Consider the following 25,234-nt stretch of genomic DNA (forward strand, 5'->3'; position numbering starts at 1 on the left):
TCATTTCCCTCCCCTTTCCGCGGAAGTCAATATTTTCGACACATCGAGCAAGCTTCGCATTGTGCGAGAAGAATACGCATTATATCTTCCACGTATACATCCGGGAACAAATCTCCGCCTCTGGTATATGCGAATTCCTAGGCGTTCCATGTATACGCCCAGCGTCTCTGCATATGTATATATATATATATTATATATATACGTGCGTGCATACACATACGCCGTATGTACGGAAAAATGGTGTTCAGAGCTTTCGCTCCTCGATGCAGAATCGCTTCTGCCGCCTCGCGTCCACTGCATTATTCAATTCTGATCGGCTGCAATAAAGAAGCAGAATAAGGGACATGCGATCGCCCTGGCGTGGACCACGGCAGATACGTCGGATATTCTTTCCGCCAACTTTCCGTTACGTCTATACGTGGGTGAAGCGCAAAATATGCGGTGATAATTCCTCGCGAATATCATTCTCGTGGTTTCACTTGCACGATGCCTACACCCCCAACGAAAATTGCGGCTCGAGAGACAAGAGATAATTGCCAAAATTAAGCCTTATGTTAAACCTTTAATTCAACAAAAAAGCAAGGAGTTAAGATAGGTTCGATTCTAATGATATAATTTACTCCTACTTTGATCATGATGATACCTTAAATTTTCGCTTTCAGCGTCAAAATAATAATTGTTTTCATTATTCATATTTAATAATCGAATTTTAATCATATAATCGAAATTTAATAATCGGAATATCGAGAACACTTTTAGTTTCAAGATAGCGTTAAAATGAAATCTGTAGAATATAGTTCAAGAGAGATATTAACAAGTGTAGTATCATCAAAGTAGGTGTTTACTACTCCATAAGTCATCTTAATAGACGTAAGCTATATCCTTAATGACGTCAAAATAGTATCAAAATTTCGACCTGGAAGAAATCGGAGAAGATTTACATTTTGAACGAAATATCTCCACCCGAAACCCAACACTTCGTTTTGATATTATAACCTAAAATTAAGCTTTTATGTATTTTCATTGATTTTTTCTATTGTCACGTAGGACTTTATCTTAAGAACAGATCGTAGCTGGTAATTGTGCGCCGTGGAAGATTGCAGCGATCGAATTCCACTCAAGGAGAGCTGCTCCGCGGAAATCAATTTCGTTGACGAACTCTTTTAAGAACGCATGCTTCTTTTAAAAATAAATAAAAGTATGCGAGGCGAGATCTCTCGTCAAGTTTTCGTTCACGATACATTTCGATGCTCAAGGACAGAAAATACATTACAATGCGAGAGGTGGCGCGTTGCGACGAAATGCGTGGCGCATGGTTTCCTTGTCCCGGGAGATGATTTCAAAGAAGAGAGAAAGAATGAGAAAGCAATACGCTACGGTGAAAATATAATTCGTAGAAAACATATTTGTCGTCGAACAAATCAGCGGCAGGGGGGTCGATGATATCCGCGGCAGGGGAATCTTTATCGCTGAATTATGCGGCGCGCCGAGTCACCGACCTCGGATTTCGTCTACAATGAAATAGAACGCGCGCGAGAAGAATTCAAAAGCAAAATATATGCCGTCGGAATGAAAATCTAAGATGGTATTGTGAAACGGAAAAATGTGTAAGTCGTGAAGATACAACGGTATTTTATAATTATGATAAATATGAGTACGTCTTTATATGTACGCATAAATGTATGCATCTATGGATACATGTGCACATATATAATTTGATAGCTGCTACCGAGATGATTTTAACGACATGTCATACAGATATGTAGTCATCCAACTTTAAAAAAGGAGGAAAACATTATTTAAAATACTCCGATCTTCTCAAGATTAATTTGCTCAGGGACGAAACGTCACACGAAAAGATTTTGTCGTACATTTTTTTAACTTATATTTTCATTTTTTTATTTTATATAAAGTCATTACTTTCTTGGAAATACCGTTAGCTATAAAACGCCATGTATGTTATATCATAAGTACAAACGAATGCATCGTATACAGTAAAAAATATTTTGTACTTTTGTTCAAATCGGGCCGTGTTAAAAGTTTTGTATTGAATTCTCAACATAGCCGTGTGTCAATTTAACTCTAGGCATACATACTCCTTTTTTGCCAACGTAAAGTATATACTGGGGTCTCCGGGACCCCATCCATATCTGCCATCGTAACTCCAGTAAAAATGAACATATTTCAATTTATTTTTTTTTTTTTCAATCGATCGAAAATCGACCAAGGAACAAGCCTATAATTTATAAAATTCTATAGAATTAAGAAGCTCCGAAATGTATGAGTTAGAAAAAAAAGAAAAGTCCAGGGACGCGAAAATATCTCGAATAAGCATTTTTTTTTCAAAAAATTATATCTTTTTTGTTATAGTATAGATAGTTATATTGCATAGATCGATGTAAAAAATGCTTGCAAATTCTGAAAGGGCATATTTGAAACTGTGAAAAAAAAAAGGAGTTCAAGTTAGTATTAAGATGAAATCTGCAGAATTAAAGGTTTAAGAGAGAAAGTTAATAAGCGTCAGATTATCAAAATAAATTTTTATTAGTTTACAGACCATCTGAGTGGGCGCGAACTATTCTTGAGAGCGTCCAAGCATTAAAATTATATTGAATGTTGAAGCATTAAAATTATGCTGAATGTCGAAGCGGCCTGTGTACATACTCCCGCATGGTAATCCAGCGCTACGTACAAAGAACGTACAATTGCACGACTTTCACGGGCGACAGGAGGATTGGAGGATCACACGCAAAATATTTTCTTATCGAGATATCGCTGTCTGCTCCATCTTCTACGCGGAGCGATGCGCGATCTGTACTCCTCCGGCAGCCAAGGCGAGGGCCTTTTAACACGACACCGGACGGCAATAAACCACGAAAACTGTTTAGCGTACTGCGGTGAAGGAGAAGAGGCAGGATTTACGCGAGATTGTATTACCGGACGGGGTGTAGAGTGACGGCAGCTGCCCGGTGTCACATTTTATAACTATGGGACTGACATTAGTCCCGATCTCTTTCTCTCTCTCTCTCTCTCTCTCCCTCCCTCTCGCGTTATCCGTCTGCTCGTTTTCAACTGAAGCTTTCGCGCTCTCCTAATGCATCCGTCAACGATGCGATTCTTACTGATCGCTCGTACAACTCGCCCTGCGAGAGCAACGACCGTTGCCATTTGGTAGCAACAACGGATGCGTTGGATGCGGGACTTTCTCTTACTCACATTTTCTCTCTTTTCTAAATCGCGAGGCTTAACGGCAGGAAAACCTTTAATATCGACGTTGCCGTCGTTTCACTCTGCACAAAAGCAAAGTTTGGCGATTATAATCAGTTTAACGTTTAACGATAATATATACGCGCGCGTACGCAAGCAGGTAGAAGGTCTGTATAACCATATTCAGTTTCGCCGCCCAAGGAAACACTCACGGGGAATTCATTTCGCGATATTACTCAGGCTTACTTTAGGTAGCTTTATGCGAAATACGAGAAAATTCTTAAAAATGATATTGCGACATAAATTTCGCCCGCAGCAATCTGATAACTCTTGCACGGATATTACTCGGGCTCGCAGCTATTTTACATAGTTCGTGTATACATGATATGTACAAAATACATGGGAATCCATTTTATCGGATGGTTTCGGAAATGCAAACTTATGAGGCAATTTGTACTCGAGTCCACAATCCCCGCTGTATTCTTGCTCTATTTATTAATACGTTCTACACCGGACTAATTTTATTTTATTTCTTGGGATCGGTGGTTCCCATGCTGTCCGTGTTTTTATGAGCCAAATTTTATTTGTCAAGTAACATGTGTCTCATAATGAGTTTCATAGTATTTCATGATCGTATTTCGTTTTGAAGCCAAAATATCAAACTGACCTGAACGGAAAGTTCGACTTAACGTGTGCCACCGGTAGAACATATTAACAACGTCTTTATCTCAATTTTCCTCATATTTACGAAAATTTTTTTGTGAGTCACGAGTGCTAGGATCGGTACAGAATAGTCGCCGATTTTCCAACCAACGGCCTTGCCCGTCATGCTGCTCAATATGCAACACCCTGTACATGTAAAACGATCATATAGTAACAGTTACTAGGAAAACCGTTCCCCTGACTATAATTCCTTCGCTTACGCGATACATTACAGCTACAACCAACGTCAAAAATGTTTTCCTCAGTGCAGGAGCACTGCCGTCTGGGAAGACGGTTTCATTCCTGTACACGTAAGACGTGCAATTAAATTTCGGCGATGCCGATGAACCGTAAAGCTCAGCTTCGATGAGGGTTCGCGCGACGAGAGAGGCGCCTCGTGCAATCTTAAAATCGTAATAACGTGCGTCCCTTTGAATATTCAGCGGTATCGCGCCCATCGCATTATTAGCGTGAACACGCACGCGAGAGCCACGACGCCCGGCCGTACGCTTGCTTTCGCGAGGTATAAGGCGAGACGAGAGAGAGGCGGGGCGCTCACGGCGCGTTGCTCGGTAATCGAGCGATTAAAATTATAATTTCGCCGTAATCACGGCGTTCTATTAGGGCGCGCACGTCGCGCCGCGCACCACGCGCGAGTCTAATTAATATTAAAGGGCCGAAATTAATAATTAAGAGCGTCACGCTAGCGGCCGTCGGAAGGCGCGCGCGGTTCTTGACGGCTCGGCGGCGCAACCATGTGTACGCGCCCTGTGCGAATAATGACGGTCCCGAGCGGACTTCATTATACCGCGTTGGCGATCGTCATTTTTCCCGCTCCTCCCTTTCTCATCCCGAGTGAGTGGGATTTAATTTCAACTGCGACGCATCGTGTTACGTGTCTCTTTCTCTCCCTCCCTCTCTCTCTCTCTCTCTCTCTCTCTTTGTCACCTTATCTTCCCTTTGAAACGCATTTGGCCGACGCGGCGCAGCGCGACGCGACGCGCCGTAACACGGGACCGGGGGATATCAGATTTTTATTGGAATTCTTCTTACGTGTACCTCCTACGGATTTTGTGGCGCACCTCGCCGGGCACTCGCGGGCAATCCGGTTGCGTCTTAACCCTAATCTGGCACACTGCGTTCATTTTCTCGACTCTAACCGATTTTTAATTTGGAATTTCTCGCAAGCTGGTGAAACGACGAGGACTTTTGTTCCCTGCTCTAAGAGCGAATTATAGTTGGGGAAATGTTAGATTTGAACATAATGTTAAGCCGTTTCAATTTCCTCTCGTATAAGGAAAAGGTGAAGTCACTTTGGAGTCGTGTCTGACCCTATTGCGATATTGAGGTGTACAAAATAAAGTACAAAATAAAGATAGATGATTTTTCATTATATTTCGGTTCTGTACGTTACATATAATATGTAAAAAAAGTTTTGTGCATAAGTTGTTTATTTATTTTTGGCTATATTATACATTTGTTACTTCCGTTAAAATACGGAAAAACTTGATTTCCTTTCGCCAATTGTTTGTTGGATTTCGTGTCTGACGGAAAAGTATTTAGGCACTAAAGTAGAAATGTTAGAAGATACTTCAGATGTCAGTCTGACGTCAGAATACACACAGCACAGATACAGCAAAAATTATATATTTTTGTATACATTTAAATAATTATACCGAATATTTAACAAATTTAAATGTGTAATATTTTTCTCCCAAATATTTGGCGTAATATTGGCTAGAAAATCCCAGAGTATTAATTTCTTAAATTCATTTTCAGAAAAATCATAAATTTTTACTAAACTTAAACTCAAGCTTTTACCGTTTTTTTTTTCAATAAAATTACATACTTAAGTAAAAAAGAAAAAATACCGCCATTTCTTTGCGCACATAATAATATTATACAAACTTAAAAGCATGTTCATAGTTTTTCATAAATCTTTATTAGCATTTTTACGAAGTTTAAATAAACAAAGATACAAACGATCCCAATGTGCCAGATTAAGAAAGATGTCAAAAAGATGTATGTCATGCGTGGAGTTAATCACTCGAAGAAATCTCTCGAATAAATGCCGCGAATGACGAGCGACCAACGAACGTTCTATACACTTCAGAACAGGAGTCGCTTAATCCGGCTTTCGGGTTAACGTCGCGTCCTTCATCATTCCCGATATTTCATGAATATTCCAGTTCACTTCTTCAAGAGGAGACTCTTCCCGCACCCCCAGGAAACAAAGGAAGCGGCGCTAACCTAGAAGTCAAATGAAGCATTTCTTCGCACCGCGGAAGATTCCTAAAATATTCGATAATCGCCGCGCCCATATCTGATACAGATATTCGCCCGCGATGTTTAGCTTTGACGCGCGTTTTCCACTTGCCGAAGACCACCCGGTCGGCCGGCTGAACTCTAAGGAAGACCTCGACACACGGGGAAAGTTCTCGTAATGGCGATAGGTTCGCCAGGTATATGTACTATACGACTAACAGAGCAGTTTTCCTATAAGCGGGAATGAACCCAACACTAAAGGATGGAGAATGAACTGGGTTATTGACTGTATAGGAAAGAGTGGGAGAAATGTTCAATAATCATTAATACGCAATCGTGACGACAGAACGTCAACGGATTTATCAAAGAAACTGAGTAATTGATAGTTAACAAGTGAAAGAAATATTTTTATTATCACGACAGAATCCTCGGTATCATACGGAACAGACGGTGAACATAAGCTTACCGAATCAACGTGGTTAGTTTTCCACATAGCGTCAGGTCAAATCGTATTGGCTTGGACCATGGTGGAAGGACAAATGTCACGCATGCGCTTTGCAACAAACTGAGCAATGACGAAGACAGACGAGCATTGTCTGCACCGTAGTGTTGCGGTCCCGCTCAGAGAGCTCCGTTAGCCATTTAGTAGTATTACATATGTGACCAGGCGGGTGGCTCTGAACCACGTTGCCAGTCGCGGCTGCGATGGGACACCGGTTACATCATAATTGGATCACACGCTCAATCCTATCCGCAGCTCGCGCACACACAGCTAGAACAGCTCCAATCTTCCACTCAGACGACACTCAACTTAATACGCGGCAGCAACGCCGCTCGCAATTACCTCTTTAACTTCCAATATATCAGACACGGCCGTGTCCAATTGGTTTAATCGGCGGTGAGGTATTTCTACGTACCGTCCATTATCCGCGCGCGTTTTATCGCCGTCGCCGTCGTCTTCGTCGTCCTCTCCCGGGAGAGCTACCTGCCTCAAAGACGGCGGCTCCTCTTCCGTGACTAGACTGCGACAACTTAAATCAGAGTTGCGTCCTAACTTCGCGGCGAGGAGAACTGCGTAATCCGCATCGAGGTCGCTGACGATCAAACTCGACGCCCCCCGCTCTCGACCCACTTTTACATTGCTTAAAGGAGCGCCCGCACCTTTTCAAACTTCCTTTCCGAAAGTCGTGCCGCGCGACCATACGACGATTTCTCGCGCGCGTTTTACGCTTACATGTCCGAATTGGATGAACCTGTCGCTAGAAAAGACATCACAAACGGGAACGGGTCCCTTCCGGAAATTCACCCTCTCTCTTCGAGCAATTCGACACGATGGAATGTTGCAAAAAGTACACACATATAAATTTGTGATATTGCATCGCGGACTGACGAATTGCCGAAAGGAACGGTTGCGAACGTCAAATGTCACTTTTGTCGATAGTGCACGAAGATATTTGTTCATATTTGTGAATATCGTATTGAGAAAGAAAACAATTATTTATATATAAACCGACCGCACGATAACGGCGGCGACCCGCAACTTGTAAATGATCGCTCGCTCGCCGCCTGGCACTTTACGATCGCTTACAAGTCTATCAATTATCTTTCCTCCGTACCATCCGTTAATTTTTGATATATTATTTGTGCCACTTCACTTTACTACGCGACATATTCATCTTATGTTAAATTAACACAATGTTAATTTAACATAAAATTAACATACAAATTAACATAACGATGTTAATTTAACATAAAATTTAACATGAAATTAGCATTGTGTTAATTTAACATAAAATTATATTAAATTAACGCAAAAATTGGAATGAACCGTTTGGGACGTGTGAGAAGTGTGAAATTTAACACGAAAATTTTCACTGTGTAGAATCAAAATTTCTACTCGGGTTACAGTTACGTTATTATCGCAATTTTGCAATGGCTTCAGCTACGTTTATTTCATATGTTTTCCCCAACGTAACTGCCAATAATTAACGAAGAAGAAGCCATGCGTCGTGACCGATACGGTGGACGATGTAGCGACCGGTAACGCAATCTACCATATCGATTAGGAAATATAACCCAATTCGAGCTAACCGATTTACTCGCACAAATGGATTAACCCAGCTTGAAGAGGGACCGCGCGGCGTGAACACGCCGAATTGCCCGTGCGCTCTCCGCTCTTCCCCGGTGCATCTTCCCAGCTGCCGCTTCTCTCTCCTTTTTCCTCATTCATCTTGTTTCCAAGCCACTCCCCTCGCTTCATTTGTCTGTTACGCGCAATCAAGAATCCGGTTGTCCCAGTCGAAGCACAGTACATCTGTCTGAAGGATCTTAGAGCGGAGAGAGTCGGGGAGTTAGATTTATTTATTTTCTAGGAAAAACCTCCTCTCTCTCTCTCTCTCTCTCTTTCAGAGCTCTTCGACTCGAGGCACCAGGAGCTAATCGTGACGTATCGTCCATTAATCCTATAGGTTAATTATTGCACAGCAGACAGAACGAATAGCGAGAGCGACCTAATTCGACTCATTAATCGGCAACACTATGGTGGATAAGCGCTTAGAGGAAAATTTAAATTTAAATAAAAAATATCTTTATTATTTTGTCACCGACGCTGTCATTCCACGGCTTTTGTTCACAAATTATTATAAAACTCGTCGATACTTTTAGTAAATTAATTTTTTGCTGTGGATTCTCTCTGTAAGTTAACGGGACCCCGAGAGAAAAGTCTTATTTATTGCGCGAGGTTTTTATTCTCGCGCTTCTACTTTTTTCTTTTATTTCTTCCGACATCTCTTCCCCTCCCTCCCTCTCTTCCTCTCCTTTTCTCTCTCTCTCTCCCTTCCCCCTCTCTCTTCTGTGCGTCACCTCCCGTAAGAACACCGAGACTTCTGCTAGTCATATTTTTTCACGTCGTATTTGATTGCTTCCCGCCCCGGAAAATATGAGCGAACGTTTATAGGATCACGAACCACCGAGGACTGAGTGCCATTATTTATGATATTTGTCGCGTTGAGTTTGTTAGGCAACATATAAATTGCGCGAGAAACACGTAACACATCTCAACGATTCCTTCAAGAGCCGAGAGAAGAATTTCGAAATTCTACGAGCCTCAGCTCGCGAGGATTTTGAAAACGCTGCTGCGGTATTCAAATTCTCCAAAGTAACAATATTCGAAAAAAAAGCGATACAAAAGAATACAAATTTTGTACAAATTTTATTCCGTTGCAATGCAGTTGGCTATTTTGAGATATCCCAAAAAATCGCTAATCGTTCGGCATTTAAAACTCTTCTCGAGATCCATCATTTTTTGCGTGATTCTGTGTTTTCTTCTTTTTAGAAATTTATATCAAATATTGAGTGAAAAAAGATCTCATAAGTATTCTATTTGATCAACGAGGTTTCGCACTCGGGCTTCATGTCGCGTGAATTTTTTATCGCGTAAAATCCAACACCGGTACCGCAGTGTTCATTGTTAAGTTCTCTTGTTTCCCCTTTCCGGATGTTTTAAACCTCCTTCCCTTTCGTTATTCCCTCATTCCCACCAGACCGTACTGTCAATCGAGTTATTCTTACGGGATTTTCGTCGCGATGAAGCGAGCTATACATTGTGACGTGCACATAATACTATTCATGAGTCCGCATGATTATCGGAAAACTATATTTATCCTGGATATCATATTAAATCCCTGTTTCGACGTTGGCCTTTCATCCGGTCAACCCCGACCGTGCTTATCCTCGTCCTCCACTCCCGTCTTCTTTTCTCTCACTCTCGATAGAGGAACGAAGATAAATATCGTCGATGATGAAAATAAAACCTTTGACACGGGTTCGACGGGTAGGGCCTTAACCTTGTCACGATCGTCATTTTCTGAGAGATCGCGGATTTCGCGTATCAACTGTATACGTGTGTGCACGCACACACACACGTGCGCGCGCGCGCGCACGAACCGCTACATCGAACTAAATGGCAGCGTCTGCATCTTTTATAAGTTCGACGTTACTCGCATCGTCGGATACGCACTTGGCCCAATGCTCGTCTATATCGGCGATCGCGTGTGTCTCTGTTGGCGCAAGTGTATGCGCTGAACGGATATCGGTCGTCGATTTATCGCGACCGTTACCGTATCGTCCCCGAAACGACGTCGGATCAAGCTCGATGGTGCCCGAATGTGCGATCAATCCTCCCATTTATTATGCGACACTGATACGCTGATGAGTATCGGCATGAATTTAACCAATAATCGAAGCGGCAAGCGAAGATACATAGGGGATGCACTAATCGACGTCGATCCCGGATTCGCGATCGATTGCTCGCTATCATAAATAATTTGTCATCGTAGCGAACCATTGGATCCACAGTTAGCGACGCATCGTGCACTGAGAAGACTGAAATCATTTTCTTCAGACGCGTCGTACATTTAGACATCGCTCACACAGTTTGTTTTGAAACCAGCGTGTGATATTTCTTCTTTAATAGTTTATTATTACAATGTTATTACAATCGAGTCTATTGTTACGCTATTCACAGTCCGATCGCATATTTACACGCAAAAAAAGTTTAGTCGAGTTTTCCTGATAACGAACAAAGCAAACGTGTTTTAATTGAAGGAAACAGAACGTTTGATGGCAAAAACCGAATCTGATTCGTTGGAATCAGAAATTTCATTCCCTTCAACCGAAACGCGTTTGATTTATTTATTGTCACATTGAATAAATTTAACTAAGCTTTTTTTCGCTCACAATCGTTTCAAATCGATGAGATGCTGTGAGTAAAGACCGTTGCATAACATTTTAATATGAACTTAAGGGGGTTGTAAAGTGAAATAAAATAATAACGAAACTACCCATGTAGGGATCGTATATGATTGTATGTATACATTCTGCCAGTATAGGATACTAGCGCGGCATTGGGCCGGTACCAAAAAGCGGATGTCATGTTTCGGTATTGGCTCAGTATTATCTAGACAGTATCAAATATTTATAAAGTATTTATCTCGATTTCGTTTTAAATTAATATTTATTATCTAGATAATGAAGCAAACATGTAGAAACGTGATTTTGCTTAATAAACACTAAATTTATGAACGGCTCCTTTGTGCGTTACTAAAAAATATGACACCGAACTTAGCAAACTTTTAAAACAATCCAATATAAAATCAGGATTATGAATACCGCCCGAAATTTATATTAATATTTTCCGACACGATATATCGTGTGTTCACACCGCATATCGTGATCGATACGCGTAAAAGTATGTCATGCGACAAGAGTATGCGCGACCTACACGATCGTGTGATGCCGTGCGAAATCCCAAGGAGAATGGCGTTTGTTTAACGTTCGTACATCGATTTTTCGCTCGAGATACGGGCGTTCACAAAGCGCCGGAGCTTTTTATACGCGGCATGCGGTCCCTCGCTGCCGACAAACGGCGTACGCGTGGTACATTGTAGTGCGTTCGTGTCGCCTTCACATCTCTCGCTTCACACTTCTTGCGCTGGGCGCAGCGCGCTGAAAAAAGCGTATGAAAAGGAATGCTGCGCTATAGTGTGAAAAAAGTGCGAAGAAAGAAAGTTTGTTATTTTATTTACCTATCGATTTATTTATTTTAATTATTCCTTTTAACCCCATGTTTTCTCACGTTTATACTTTTAAATATTTCACACATACCATGTTGGATTCCTAACCGATCATGATGCGAATCCGTTGAAATTATGATAATTCGGAACGCTATAACTTCATTGGAAAGGTGTCTGAGTGACTATGTCGACAAGTCCGAAGTTATCTGGACGCGCGCACCTTTGGGCAGGCAACCCGTCGTAATGAGTCGTATGTTGATGCAACACCCTGTACATGTATATATATATATATATATATAATTTAAGTCAATAAAAATTTCAATAAGAAAACAAGTTTGAAGAACCGGCACCTTTATTAAATATTTGAATGGATCAGAACCGGAATCGGACCGATATTTTCATTCGGCCCGGGTCCCTGATTTTTATATCTTCGAATATATGAACCAGTTGATTTGAATGTTCGAATATAATTATATTCCCGAATGCAATATGAGAATATATCGCGCTTTGCAAGTGCATATAAGCGTATGCGGAGCGTAATCGCGCTGTTCGGCGACGCAACCCCGCATCTCGAGGTAGTTCCCTAACATCGATTACTTCTGATTGTTTCAGGCTTCCGCCACCGCAACAGCAAGTGACGGTGGGTTCTCTAGGCGGCGGTTTAGGCGGCGCCGGGAATGGCGGTACCGCGACGGTAGGCGCGCAGGGCCAGGGCATGGTGATGCCGGGTTTTCCACTTCGCGCTGCCGCGGTGCCGCACTACTCTCCGTACTCGCCGTCGCGTTTTCACATCGACAAACGCTGCCAGCACAGATGCTCCTGGAAATGCTTCTCGATCACGCTCATCCTCCTGGCGGTCGCTTTAACGGCGATGCTGGCATACTTCGCTGGTAAGGAAACTACAGCCGTCGCATTAGAATTCCCGCATTAGAAGGAACCGAACAGAAGCAAAATGAATAGAAACATATATATTATATGCATCTGTTCAGTTAGTTAGTTTTATTTATTAATGAATTAAGCTTACTGGAAATATCATACGTGAAAAAACGCATCAACAATAGTGTCTAATGAGTGACGCGGAAAATGACTGAGAACAAATATACGCAGTGGAAATAAAAATTTAATCAGATATACAGTATCTTTAGAAAAGATCCACAGGTCTTCCAATTTTTCCCCCCCTCCATAGGCCCCATAACATGATAACTACGCTCCTGAGACTCGAGCGGTTCATAGGCTGCGCGCGAGGCGACGAAGCAGAGGGAACAACGCGAAGCGGAGCCTCCCGAAAATCGGCTGGAAAGTGCAACACTTGACGAGTTCTGGTTTACTACAAAGAGAAGCCAGGTTTGGTTGGATCGATCTGAAAGTGAATAACCAAACGCGTTTTCGCCAAAGGAAACAGAATGTCTGGTTGTAAGAGCCGAATTTGGTATCCAACCAAACTGGTTTCTCGGTGTCCACAAGCTCGTCGGTGGTGACTTTTAATCGTACCGCGCTCCTACCTTTTCTTACCTCTCTCAAACGCGTCTGAACTATTTTGCTTCCCACTGCACGTTGCAGGAGCAGACCGCTCGAAGATATGCTTTCGTCAGATTCGCAATTGCGGTAGCCGCTGGTTTTAACCAGCCACCACTATCCCATGGTGGTGATGGTACTGGTAGCTATTTAGCGCGACGGCTACATAAATAATATTCGCTCGGGCGTAAATTCGCGGCGATTGTTTTTATTAGTCCCCGAGCGCACGTCCCGAGTCGTAACACACCGGCCGGATAGTTCAACGCAATTCTATTGCCAGCTGACCCGAAATTCACGGTACAATAATTCATTATTAACTTGCAAATCTGGTTACGACTAGCCCAACCTACCTAATACACTAAAATCCATCGGAACGTCGGCATTACTGCACGATGCTAATCCCTATATGCGCACAGAGGGGGATTATATTTACGACTGACATCCCATACTACGTCCGCGCGAAAGCATGACGAATTTCGCGTATCTAATCGTGAAAATCGCAACTAAAATGTGACCTGTTATTATTCACTGACACTATGTTGTATTTTCCCTTTATATGCTGCGAAAAGAGCGAGACAAATTAACTGTATCTATGGAAGTAGCTCCCGTTGTTTCATGTAGGCGTGCAATTTGAACGACTCATCGAAAATTCAGCGAACGAAAACGGTAAAGCGAACGAAGCATAAAATTAACAAAACGGGGGCACAAAGTAGTCAATTAAATTCGAAGCGGTGTATAAGCTATCTAAAGTATTATATACACGGTAACCGTTAGTTTCGCTCGTAAAAACATACCGTGTACTTCAGGTACATTGGCATTTTTCTTACAACGGCTAACCGAGCTTGCAACACTGCTGCATCAGCATTGTTTTACGGTTGACGTTTAAACGCTGAATTTTTTGCGGCAAACGCAGTTTTAGAATGCAAAAATCGTTAAGCCCCTTTTATTTCACACTATCAGGCGTCGAAAGTTTCGTTACGACGAGACATCGTTACTCTCTAAAGTGGAATATGTGTATTATCATTCTTTAGCACGTGAATATGCTGAAAAATTGGTCGAAAGCATGCCAAGGTGTCAAGCTATAATTGACAATGGGGGCGACTGAACCCATTATTAAGTAATTATGCAATATCTTTTTGTATCTATTTTAATATACTAAAGTCCTTCTTTCAGGTTGTATATTCTCGATATACTATCGTATACTTTCTTCTGTGGAACAAACTTTATTAACATTTGCTTATTCTCCATCCTTGCTTATTCTCTATTTATTTCTATTTTATTAACCCTTTTATATAGAAACTGTCAAAATGAAAACATTTAACCTCGGCGATGATCGCGAAAAATGTGAAGTAGTTTTGTTAATAACCATCTTAGGTTGCTTCTTCTTGGCGCTTACTTCTTGGGCGCTTACTCATTACAAGCTTCATTCTATCTTTATTGTTTACTACAAACCAAAAGAAGATGAAATGCGACCAAAGAGAACTCAGCCCTAAAATACATGAAAATAAAAATGTTTAACCTCGGTGATGACAGCCGATTTATTAATGTTCTTAAAGTACGTCAAAATCGAAACATCTCAATCTCGATATTGAGAGCTGATCGCGAAAACTGCGAGTCGAAATAGTTTCATTAACCCTCTTAAAATACGAACTGTCAAAATCAAAACGTCTTGGCGATGACAGCCGAGAACTGCGCGAATCGAAATAGGCGACGACTTACATCGAGATCAAGATTTCGAGACAGCTAATCAGCGTTGCGGAAAAGAGGCTTCAACGCTCCGATACACTCGAGATAGGACTGAGCAGAGGTCTCGCATCGTGCACGTGTGCCGTTTGCTGTTCAGATTTTTAACCGTACAAGAAATCCGAAGTCATAAATTTTATACATATTCCGCGTGAAATTACGACTCATAAGGCATTTGGGGCAAAAGTGAGCGTAGTTTTATTAAGTAATGCAAACTCAAGGAATCGATGGAACTTATATAAAACCTCGTCAGTTCAGGTTATGGTCAAAGGTGGAAAAATCTTGCATGCGTTGAACTCACATTGTAAGTATACATGTCAGGCCTCGGCCCGTGCGTCCTCGCTTTGCGCGTGCACTTGGCCGCAACGTATCGTGTCTCTTAATAATCTTACATATTTCTAAAAAATTAAAAAATTCGACTTAAATTTTAATCAGATTTAATCAGAAACATCACCGATTCGCTTTAAGAGAATACATCATCCGTAGAATATTGAAATAGTTCGAGTATCGACAAAATTATCCGCACGTTGTTTCAGCTATAAACGCATCGAAAGGGAATCTTTACGTAACGGAGAAAATACGTGGATAAATTTAAAAGGGTAAAAACGCTCTCTCGAATCGCGAGCGAGTACTCGTAACATTTAACGTGCATATTGCTCTTTTTCTCATTCGCTGTAACGCTGACTTGCGTTAATTTTCGATTTAACTTTCCTCACCGGCGATTATTATTATCGCTCATCGTGCGAAACATTATCCACATGTAGCGAAAAACGCAATCGACCGTGGTAACGTAGGCGATACGACGTCGCTGTTTCGCTGAAATTAAATATCATTTAACGGCGGAAGTCCGGATCTTGGGTAGGAAGCGCGGCTGTGGTGTAACACTGCCTAGCGTAATGGTTCATTTAGCGCAGAGCGCTCGACTCCATCCGGTTAGGGAGAGGCAAAAATATTGTCCGTCGATAGCGGGAGGAAGCGTATCGTCGGACATCGTGGACTAGATGAACGCATTCGTACGTCGATATTGTGCCTTCAGTGTTTGCCGATATCTAGATAAAATTATCTAAATAATCATCTTAGATAAGAAAACGTGTTATCTCATCTAAATGATCTGAAATGATGGTCTATATTCTGAACTCACTTTTCGATCAAATGAATGAAATAATATGAACCTATGCGTTAAGCCCCTATCAAACTGTGAGCGAGCAGTCAATGATTATTGGTATTTTTTATTAGATCCTTAAATTTAGGGCGATTACGTTGACGAATTATTTAACCGTTGTGCAATTTTATGATGCAATTTTTATTATAAATTCTTATAAAGTCCCTCGTGAAAACAATATTATCTAAAAAATCATCTAGATAAGTTACGCTACTTATTTTACCTTTCATAAATCAAAAGCAGTCATCTTCATCTCATCTAAAATTAAGTTTTCGTATTTTCATCTCATCTTCATCTAGATGCATCTGAAATCATCTACGGCAAACACGGTGTGCCTTTGTATCCACTAATAACGTGTCGGATAATAGAGGCGCTACGAGAAACACGAGAACGTGTGGGTTATCTTGTCGAAACATCGATAGCGCATCATCAATGATCACAGGTGTGCCTATTATTATCACTTTCATACTCTTCTCCCTGTACAAAGTTGCTTCGCGCCTGGAAGAGTGACGTCGAATTATTACACTGGAAATTATCGGAACCGTGTGTCTTCGCGGAACGAATTGGGTATTTCGCGGGGCAATGGCCGGGACCCGACGCACAAATCGATAACTGCAACTAACGGCGCACTAACTCGGTACACCCGACAGCTGACATCGGCAAACTTTGTTACGTAAATCGATGATAGGCACCGTGCGATAGAAATCTGGCGAACGCGAAATTTTACAGGAAGACGCATCGTTTCGCTTAAACGCGCGTCGTTCGAGAAACACACCACCGTCGGTACTGCATCAGGTTAACCGTTATCGCAAGATCTTAGGAAAGAAAGAAAAAAATATTTCCACGCTGGGTCTGTCACGCAAACGAGCGAACGAGCTGACGAGGCTAAGAACGGTCTTCATAGTTCGGTCTTGTATTTAAGACCGTTTCATTTTCATTTCAAGTTCATCTTAAGACGCTGTATAGCCATTGAAAGACTCTTTCAATATCCGTCAATGAATTTGAGATGATCTTAAATATAAAATCGAATTTTATGAATATCACCGTCCTATGAATACATGCGAACAATGATAATTCATTAAACGAACTCCAGAGTGAAGTTCGATCATAATTGCGCGATTACTTTCGTCCGTGTAGGAAATAGAGGAAATAGGAAATTATGTATAGTCTCTTCAACAAGGAAGTGTGGGTGATAATCTGAAAAGAATAAAAGATTAAGTCAAATTATTTTTTTAAGCGAAACTGGAAGATCTTTAATACGCAATTACCTAATATTTGATCCAGTCGCTTCCATTATCAATTATTGCTTGGCACCATTTTTACTTATTTTCGACCAGATTTTCGGCGTATTCTGCAGATAAAGAACGCCGTAATGTTATTATTTTTATGCACAGCTGTTGAAAATTGAAGACAGTCCTTTAAGTTTCATCTTAAGGTATGACGTCTTAAGTCCTTCATCTTAAGTCCTTTAAGTCCTTTAAGTTTCATCTTAAGGTATGACGTCTAGGATCTTAAGGATTCGTCTGAAAGAGGCGTAAGATCGCTTTGCCCTCCTTCGTGTCGTCGTACGAAATAGTCCCCTTTCTAGCAGATCGTCAACATTTCCAGCGGTTTTGAAACTATTTATCCACTTCCTTACGAAAACCTCCGACTTTTTAATTGCTCCAGCAGCTACCGTGATGGTTAATTTTGGTTCTTTAAAATGGTTAACAAGAAACACCGCCTCGTAACGCTTCAAATATCTTTTACTCATTTTTAAAAATAACGTTTAACTTTTAACGACTATTCAACGCAACTTTTTGATGTGCACTACGCAAAAGAGTTTAGTTTAAAGATTCAAACGGTATAAATTAGATGGCGCTACTGTGATCTTCTACAAAAATATCACCCACACTTTGTCGAACAGACTGTAGTTATGCTACTATTCTCTCACAATAAGCGTGTTCAAAGCTCGTGCGTAAAAACGAATACCGGAGAATCCACTCCACTGCACCGTTTGTCCTGATCTAACATCATAGTTTAAAACGGATTGCAAATTGAAAAAGGGGTTAGAAAACAGAACGAGAATGTTTACGGGAGAAAGACGAAAGTAATTATTTAGTAATTAATTATATAAAAAACAGAACGAGAATGTTTACGGGAGAAAGACGAAAGTAATTACGATCGAACTTCACTCTGGAGTTTGTTTGATCATATAATTATGCTCAACATTTCGTCTGAATAGATAAATATGTAGTCTTAAAGTTATCGATTTGGGATTGAATCTTTATTCTTTTGTAGTTTTACAAAAAATAAATATACATTCATATGACAATAAATATTTTTACATAAGAACGTGTACACATCTAATTAAATAAGAAACCGCAAATAAAATAATGATGAACAAAGGCCTCAAATAAAACAATAATAAACATGTAATGTCGCGTATAACGTATGTGATAAGACTTTTTACGATTTCGAATAATGGTTTTGCCATATCCTTAGGTAGTATATGTGATTGTGCAACTAAAAAAAACCTTAAGCGTAAATATATAATGATAATGTTATATATAGTCAAGAAAATATGTGGCAGCATATCGAGAATGTACAATCTAAAAGAAAAGGGTTCTGATATATTAAAATAGATACAAAAAGGTATTGCACAATTACCTAATAATGGGTCCAGTCACCTCCATTGTCAATTGTAACTTGGCACTTTCTTAAGATGCTTTCGACTAATTTTTGAGCATATTCAAGTGGTAAAGAGCACCGTAATTTCTTGATTCCGATCAACAACCGTTTAAGAGTAAAAATAGGTTTCCCTTTTAGTTCGTACTTTATGTAAGACCACACATTCTCAATTGAATTCATATCAGGGGACGATGCAGGCCAATCCATTATGGTGATGCAATTTTCAGCTTTCCATTCTGTTCAGAGGCGACTCCGATGTTTGGGATCGTTATCTTCCCAAAGCTTCCCAATTGTTTCTATCTTTCCCACAAGATTTCTCAGCAGATGTCAATAAACAATTCTGATAAATATAGAGCATTTTTTCAGATAATTATAGAGCGTTTAGGTTATCAGTAAATAAACGGAGGCAACTTAAACCACGCTTACAAAAACACCTCCAAACATGAGTCTTAATCGGATGCTTAACTGTCCGTTGACTTTCTAATCACTTTTGAAGCCTGAGCATACATTAATTTTGGTTCTTTTGCATGCAAAACTAAAAACACTACCTCGTAACGCTTGAAATACTTTGCACTCATTTCGTAAATTTCCATTCTAACCAAACCGTAACGTCGGAATAACAACAAAGAATATACTGTGCAAACAGGTACGCTCCAAGCTTTCCAACGTCATAAAATAAATGGCGCTACATTTTGTAGTAATGGCTCAACCGTTTTGTATTAAGATCGTACACTTTCTTGTGGAACAGACTGTACTAGAGCGTCTTAGCGGTTTAAAATGAAAGCTCTTGTCACATCGGTTGACATTAAAGGCTATAAAATTTGGCATATGTTGCATGGATAAGTAAAAAATTCGTGTTATTTTCGAATGTGAGTTTCGTCGTGGGAACCAATGCAGCGCAGACGGCTCGAAATATCAACAACATGTTTCACGAAGATGTGGCTGATGAACGCAGTATATCGATAATTTGAAAAATTTCGTTCTGGCGATTTTAATCTTAAAAATGAGCCACGTGGGTGATCTGAGACCAAGGTGGATAATGATGAGCTGAAAGCTGTAGTCGAAGCGGATACATTTCAAACTACGCGTGAATTAGCAACAAGGTTTGCTACGTTACTGTTCCAATATATCCAATAATAACTATTTGAAATAAATCGGCAAGGTAAAAAAGCTGGATAGATAGGTTCCGCATGAATTAAATGAGCGTCAGAAGAAAAATCGTCGCGAAGCTTGCCTTTTTTTTTGCTTAAAAGCGAATGTAACCTCATTTCTACATCGTTGTTACGTGTGATGGAAAACGAATTCTTTTCGACAATCGCAAGCGTTCGGCACAAATATTGGATAAAGATGAAATGCTGAAGCACAGTCCGAAATCGAATATTCACCAAAAAAAGCTAATAGTGCCTGGTGGTTCAGCGCTGGTATTATCTGCTACAGCTTCATGAAACCTGGTCAATCGATTATAGCGGATGTCTACTGCAACCAAGGACGAAGTGATGAGGGGAGCTTGCGATTAAGCAGCCGGGGGATTGGTCAATAGAGACGGGCCAATCCTCTTGCAAGACAACGCTCGACCATGTGTCGCACAAACAACGCTGCTCAAACTACAGGAGGAGCTGAACTGGAAAACTCTTTGTCATCATCCACCGTATTCACCAGAGACCTTACACCAATTGATGATTACCAACACTTCCTTTCAGGCATTGAGTTACTTCTTGCAAGGAAAAAATATTCAATTGCTTTCTTAAACCGATTTCTTTCATTTTAAAGGAACTTTATGGCAATTATGTTTTTCGCATCAAGAAAGTAAGTTCCTTAAAGGACTGCAGTGCAAACATCAAAATTGCCTGAATATAAAAACCCATAAAAGTCCCTAAATATTTGTTTTACTAAATAATTAGTTATTTATTTGGGAGAGAGAGGAGAGCTGGCTGGTTACCCATTCTAGTCCCTTACTTTAAAATCCGTTTCCTACCGTAACTAAAAGAGCGCAAAATATTTTCGTTTAATTTTCGACGAGCGCATGAATAGCGCATAATTACACATCTTTAATGTTCAATTTGTACTACGACATTTCTGCGGGGCTACTCGTGGCGTCTCCTTATATATCCGCGGGGAAAACCCGTCGCTTGCGAGTGATGCGAGCCACCTAGCAGTGGCGCGGCGAGTTAGCATGTGGCGGTTTGTTTAAACAGGCGCCGCTGGCCGTCACGGTATCCTACATTAATCAACAAAAATTTCCTGCGTGCCCATCCTTTTACTTAAACATATTTCGCAATAATTATGAGCACGCGTTTCCTCGCTGTCCGACATCATCAAACGTCATTAAGAAGACGACTGCAACAGAGAATTATGAACCTTAACGATTGCCTGTTATCAGTGAACGATAGAAGCGCGTCACATTCGCCGAACGTGATGCCGCAAGACGTGGATTTTTTACATTTCGCGAGAAATCCGAGAATCCACGCGACGGTCAAGATTCGTCTCGCGGACGTATTAGACTTTATCATCCGAAGTTGCGGGGACTAAGGGGATTTAGTAAGGAAAGGGAAGAATACGAGCGAGCGGGCCGCATTATGTCCCGCGAATCTATGTAATACCCCCTTCCTCCCGGCCCCTTTCGGACTACCTTCGGTTGAACCCGTAGAGTTCCCTATGGAACTGTCATCCTTCCTTCCTTCCTGCCCCTCGTCACGACTACAACGCGTCCGTATCTTTCCTTTTACTCTCCCCCTCTACTCTCACCCTCCACCCATGTACCGTTCGTATCGTGGAAAGAGGTAGGAAGAGACGGAGGAGATTGCAAAGTCGGTTCTCTCGGCCTCGAGGAGACTCTACTCGCCAGCTGTTATTTCTGCATTCCAGTAAATCGAGTCTGGAATCCAATCTGCCTGTTTGCTACTGCATCCAAACTACCCCCGCAGCCAACCTCCTCGCGTTATCCTTTTCCTCGCGTTCCCCGCACGAGTCTTTTACGATCGGTGGCGAGTCCGTCGTCTATGTACACTCGTGTGTCCGCATACTCGTATGTTCCGGCTCTCTCTCTCTCTCTCTCTCTCACTCTTTTGCACAGGACGAAACACGCACAAATGGAGCCGTGCGAACTTTTTTCCACCTTCTTCGTCCCCCCTTTCGTCTCTTCCGGCTTCGCTCTGTGAGACACGCAGATTTTACACGCCTTCGAATTGCCGCGCTTTTCAATAATTCGGCGCATCTTTGCTTATATTCTAGCGATTATCGGTGCCAAGATCGCGACTGCTTGCTGCAATAATAATAATCTCGATAGATGGTCTTAGATATCCTGGAAAGCCTGTATTTAAATTCTGGTGTCTGGAGAGAACCTTTTCGTAATGAAAAAAAACACTTTAACACACAATTCTGATTGTTAAAATAGAATTTAGAACAGATATATATATTTTTCTAAATTACATATAATATATTTTTAATATATATATGTGTGGGTGTGTGTAATATATTAGGTTTTCCGATTAATTTTGAGAGCACACTATCGCTATAGTTACAAATCTAGAAATATTTTGAAAGTTGGCACGTCATTTCAAAGTTTGGACATTTCTATAAATAATTTGACATGTCATGTGCATTCGTAAACATAACTACACTTTTTAGTGCGATTAAAAATGAAATGTGATAAAGAGCATTTTTTCGCCATTTGTTACTTTACTGCTTTGACTCGAAACGGCTACCGAAGCTCACCGATTCATCTCAGAAACTTAGGTTTCGACGACTCAAAAGTCGTGATTTCGATTTGAAAGACAAAAAGGTCCTGTGCTATTTTTCAAATAACTCAAATTTCTGAATTATTAATTAAAGAAGCATTTATACATGGCTGTTTTCAATCATTAATATCTCGAAACTTTGCATGGTTGTTTGCAAAATGGTACAGGACTTTTTTGTTCATCTCGATCCGTTCTACCTGCACACGGCCGCTCTATTAAAACTTTGCGGACGCCCTATATATTTTTCCTTCATTTCTTCTCTAAAAGTATATAAAAATTACAGAGACATAATTTTGTCTCTTCGTCCCGTATTATATTTCTTGAAACTTTGAAACTTCAACTCTCGACGAGCGATCACGAGGTTGAAGAAAAAGTCATGGAACATCTTTTTTCGTTTACCGCGCTCGTTATTCGAAAAGTACGGGTAAGATTTTTTTACTCTCGCGCAGTCATTTGGTTTTCAGAATGCGGTCACCTCCGAAGCTTCATTTACCGAAACCTTTTGACTACAATGCCGAAGTATCGATGTATCGTAATGAAAATACAGTTCGATTCATTCGCTTGTTTCCTGTCGTAAAGGAACGTCGTTACTACGTCATTAGCAGTTAACTCGTCAATAATAGAGACATCGTAGGCAGCTCGATAACGCCGTCGCGTCTATACTCGTGCTCGGACGGATTGGGACGAAAGGATAGACGGATCGATTGTAAACATTTCATTATTACGTACGAGTCGGCCCGACCGACGGGTGTGGTGGGATAATCCGACGATAATCCGGGAATCATTGCTCGAGAATGAATTGCTCTATCGATCTGAGGATGTATAATTGAAAAAGTTATTCCTTTGCGCGCTTCGTGAGCGTACTCGCTGTTCCGCTTCACGGTCGCGCTTGTCTTCCTCATCGCAAAGGGTAGGTTGCGCGGTGCAACGACCCTTTTTCAGAGAGTTCGCGTTATGGCCATTTCAAATTTTCCGTAGCTCGTCGCCGGAAATAGTCGGTCTCGCTTTCTTCGCATACGTATATTGGAAATGGCCTTCTCGCGCGATATCGTTATACGAGTAAACACGCGGAATACTGACAAAATTGCGCGCGACGACGAATCGAGTCGTTGGGGATTCGAAGTGCAAACTCTGCGTTTTGCGCGCGACTCGCTTTTTCTTCGCTTTCACGTATCTCTGTAATTGAGTATATCAATAACTCGAATTGAAAAATGGAAAGTCACACTAAATACGCGAGAGATTACATTACATCGAAGATTAACTCTTCTTCTTCGTCTCAACTCATTCGTCTGCGATATATTGATAAGAAGAGACACTTCGAATCTGTAAAAATGATCACTTTCAAATCTGTGATTCAGCGAACTTGGACATTTTTTCTCGACTTGTGAGAAAACTTGTATCTAAAAACTGATTCATATAAAAACAAAATTATTTGTCAGAAGACTCGATAGAAGTGGCATCTCGTATTTTTGAATCGTCCGAAGCAAAGTGGATTTGCAAAACAGTTTTATTTCTCCTGAAATCTCCCGATTTAGCGCATACACTCAGAAAAATGATTCAGAAAAATAGTCATAATAAATGGCATAACTTGTAAATATGGATTCGGTCATTCTTAAGTTTTGACATGGTTTTATGTTCAAACAAAATATTAACTTTTTAATATTTATTTCTTTAAAATACAACTTTTACTAATCAAACTTACAAAATAATATAATTAATTTGATATACGCCTAAGAATTATTTATATTTTATGAAAAGATAGCGTGTAGTCTATAATAATTATTATCCACATAATATGATTATAAACTATTTTTTTTTATTCTATATGTCGACGAGAAGGGTAATTTCACACATAATATTGTACACGTCGTAATATTAGAAGAAGGCAAATATTTTGTAACGAAGGGGAGAGAGTGGTAAAAAAATATTTAAATTTAGCGTGACATAATTATTGAATAACCCTTTAAAGACAGCTTCTGTTAAAAAAAAAAAAAGAAAAAACAATATATTTCTATCGGGAATGTGAATATAATTGTAGTACGATCTAGCTGATACTTTTTGCTGTAGCATCTAAATTCAAACAGCTAATTAGCTGTAGTAGCAACGACATTAGCTACTCCTAATTTCAAAGTCACATTTTAGCTGTCACTGCTATATTTCAGCTTCTATTGCTAATTCTTTCTGAGTGTACGAGGTATCGCTCCTTAGCCGTCGATATGAGATGATTACTTCTCTCTTTAATTCGATATTCGGCGTCGACGCCTCGAAGATACCGCACGGTCTTCCGGGTTTCCTCGGTATGAGCAATCACACACCGAGTATGTAGTTACAAGATACGTGGAAAACTGGAGCGATAAACTGCGACGACGTGAAGCGAGAACGAAAACGATGCCACGCTGAGTATACGCGAATAAGGTCATTCACAGTTCACTGCAACTCAATTTCAGCGATAGTTACAAGGCGGCCGAGCAATGTCGATCCCGAAGGAATAGTCGCTTTTTTCCGGTCATTTCATCTATTTTCGCGAACTGACATGCGTGTGTACATGTACACATACTTGCTGGCGCGGTGTGCGCAATAACAGGCACACATTTACATTTGTGAACGTATATTCTGTTCATATCTCGTTATTAGACGTATAACGTAACTTTATCTCGAGA

The 25,234-nt window shown here is 40.7% G+C and overlaps 1 protein-coding gene across 2 annotated transcripts in view; it reads left to right on the forward strand.

Annotated features, from left to right (window-relative positions):
* LOC106745530 (teneurin-a) overlaps positions 1–25,234 on the forward strand; it is a 730,052-nt gene that overhangs the window by 652,746 nt on the left and 52,072 nt on the right. For both annotated transcript variants that reach the window (XM_014621223.1, XM_014621230.1), the window contains one exon: positions 12,360–12,637. In XM_014621223.1, the coding sequence (XP_014476709.1) occupies positions 12,360–12,637 (278 nt within the window). The remainder of the gene's footprint in view (positions 1–12,359; positions 12,638–25,234) is intronic.

The sequence above is a fragment of the Dinoponera quadriceps genome, unplaced genomic scaffold (assembly GCF_001313825.1).
Source record: "Dinoponera quadriceps isolate SergipeBrazil2010 unplaced genomic scaffold, ASM131382v1 scaffold120, whole genome shotgun sequence".
Taxonomy (NCBI): Eukaryota; Metazoa; Arthropoda; class Insecta; order Hymenoptera; family Formicidae; genus Dinoponera; species Dinoponera quadriceps.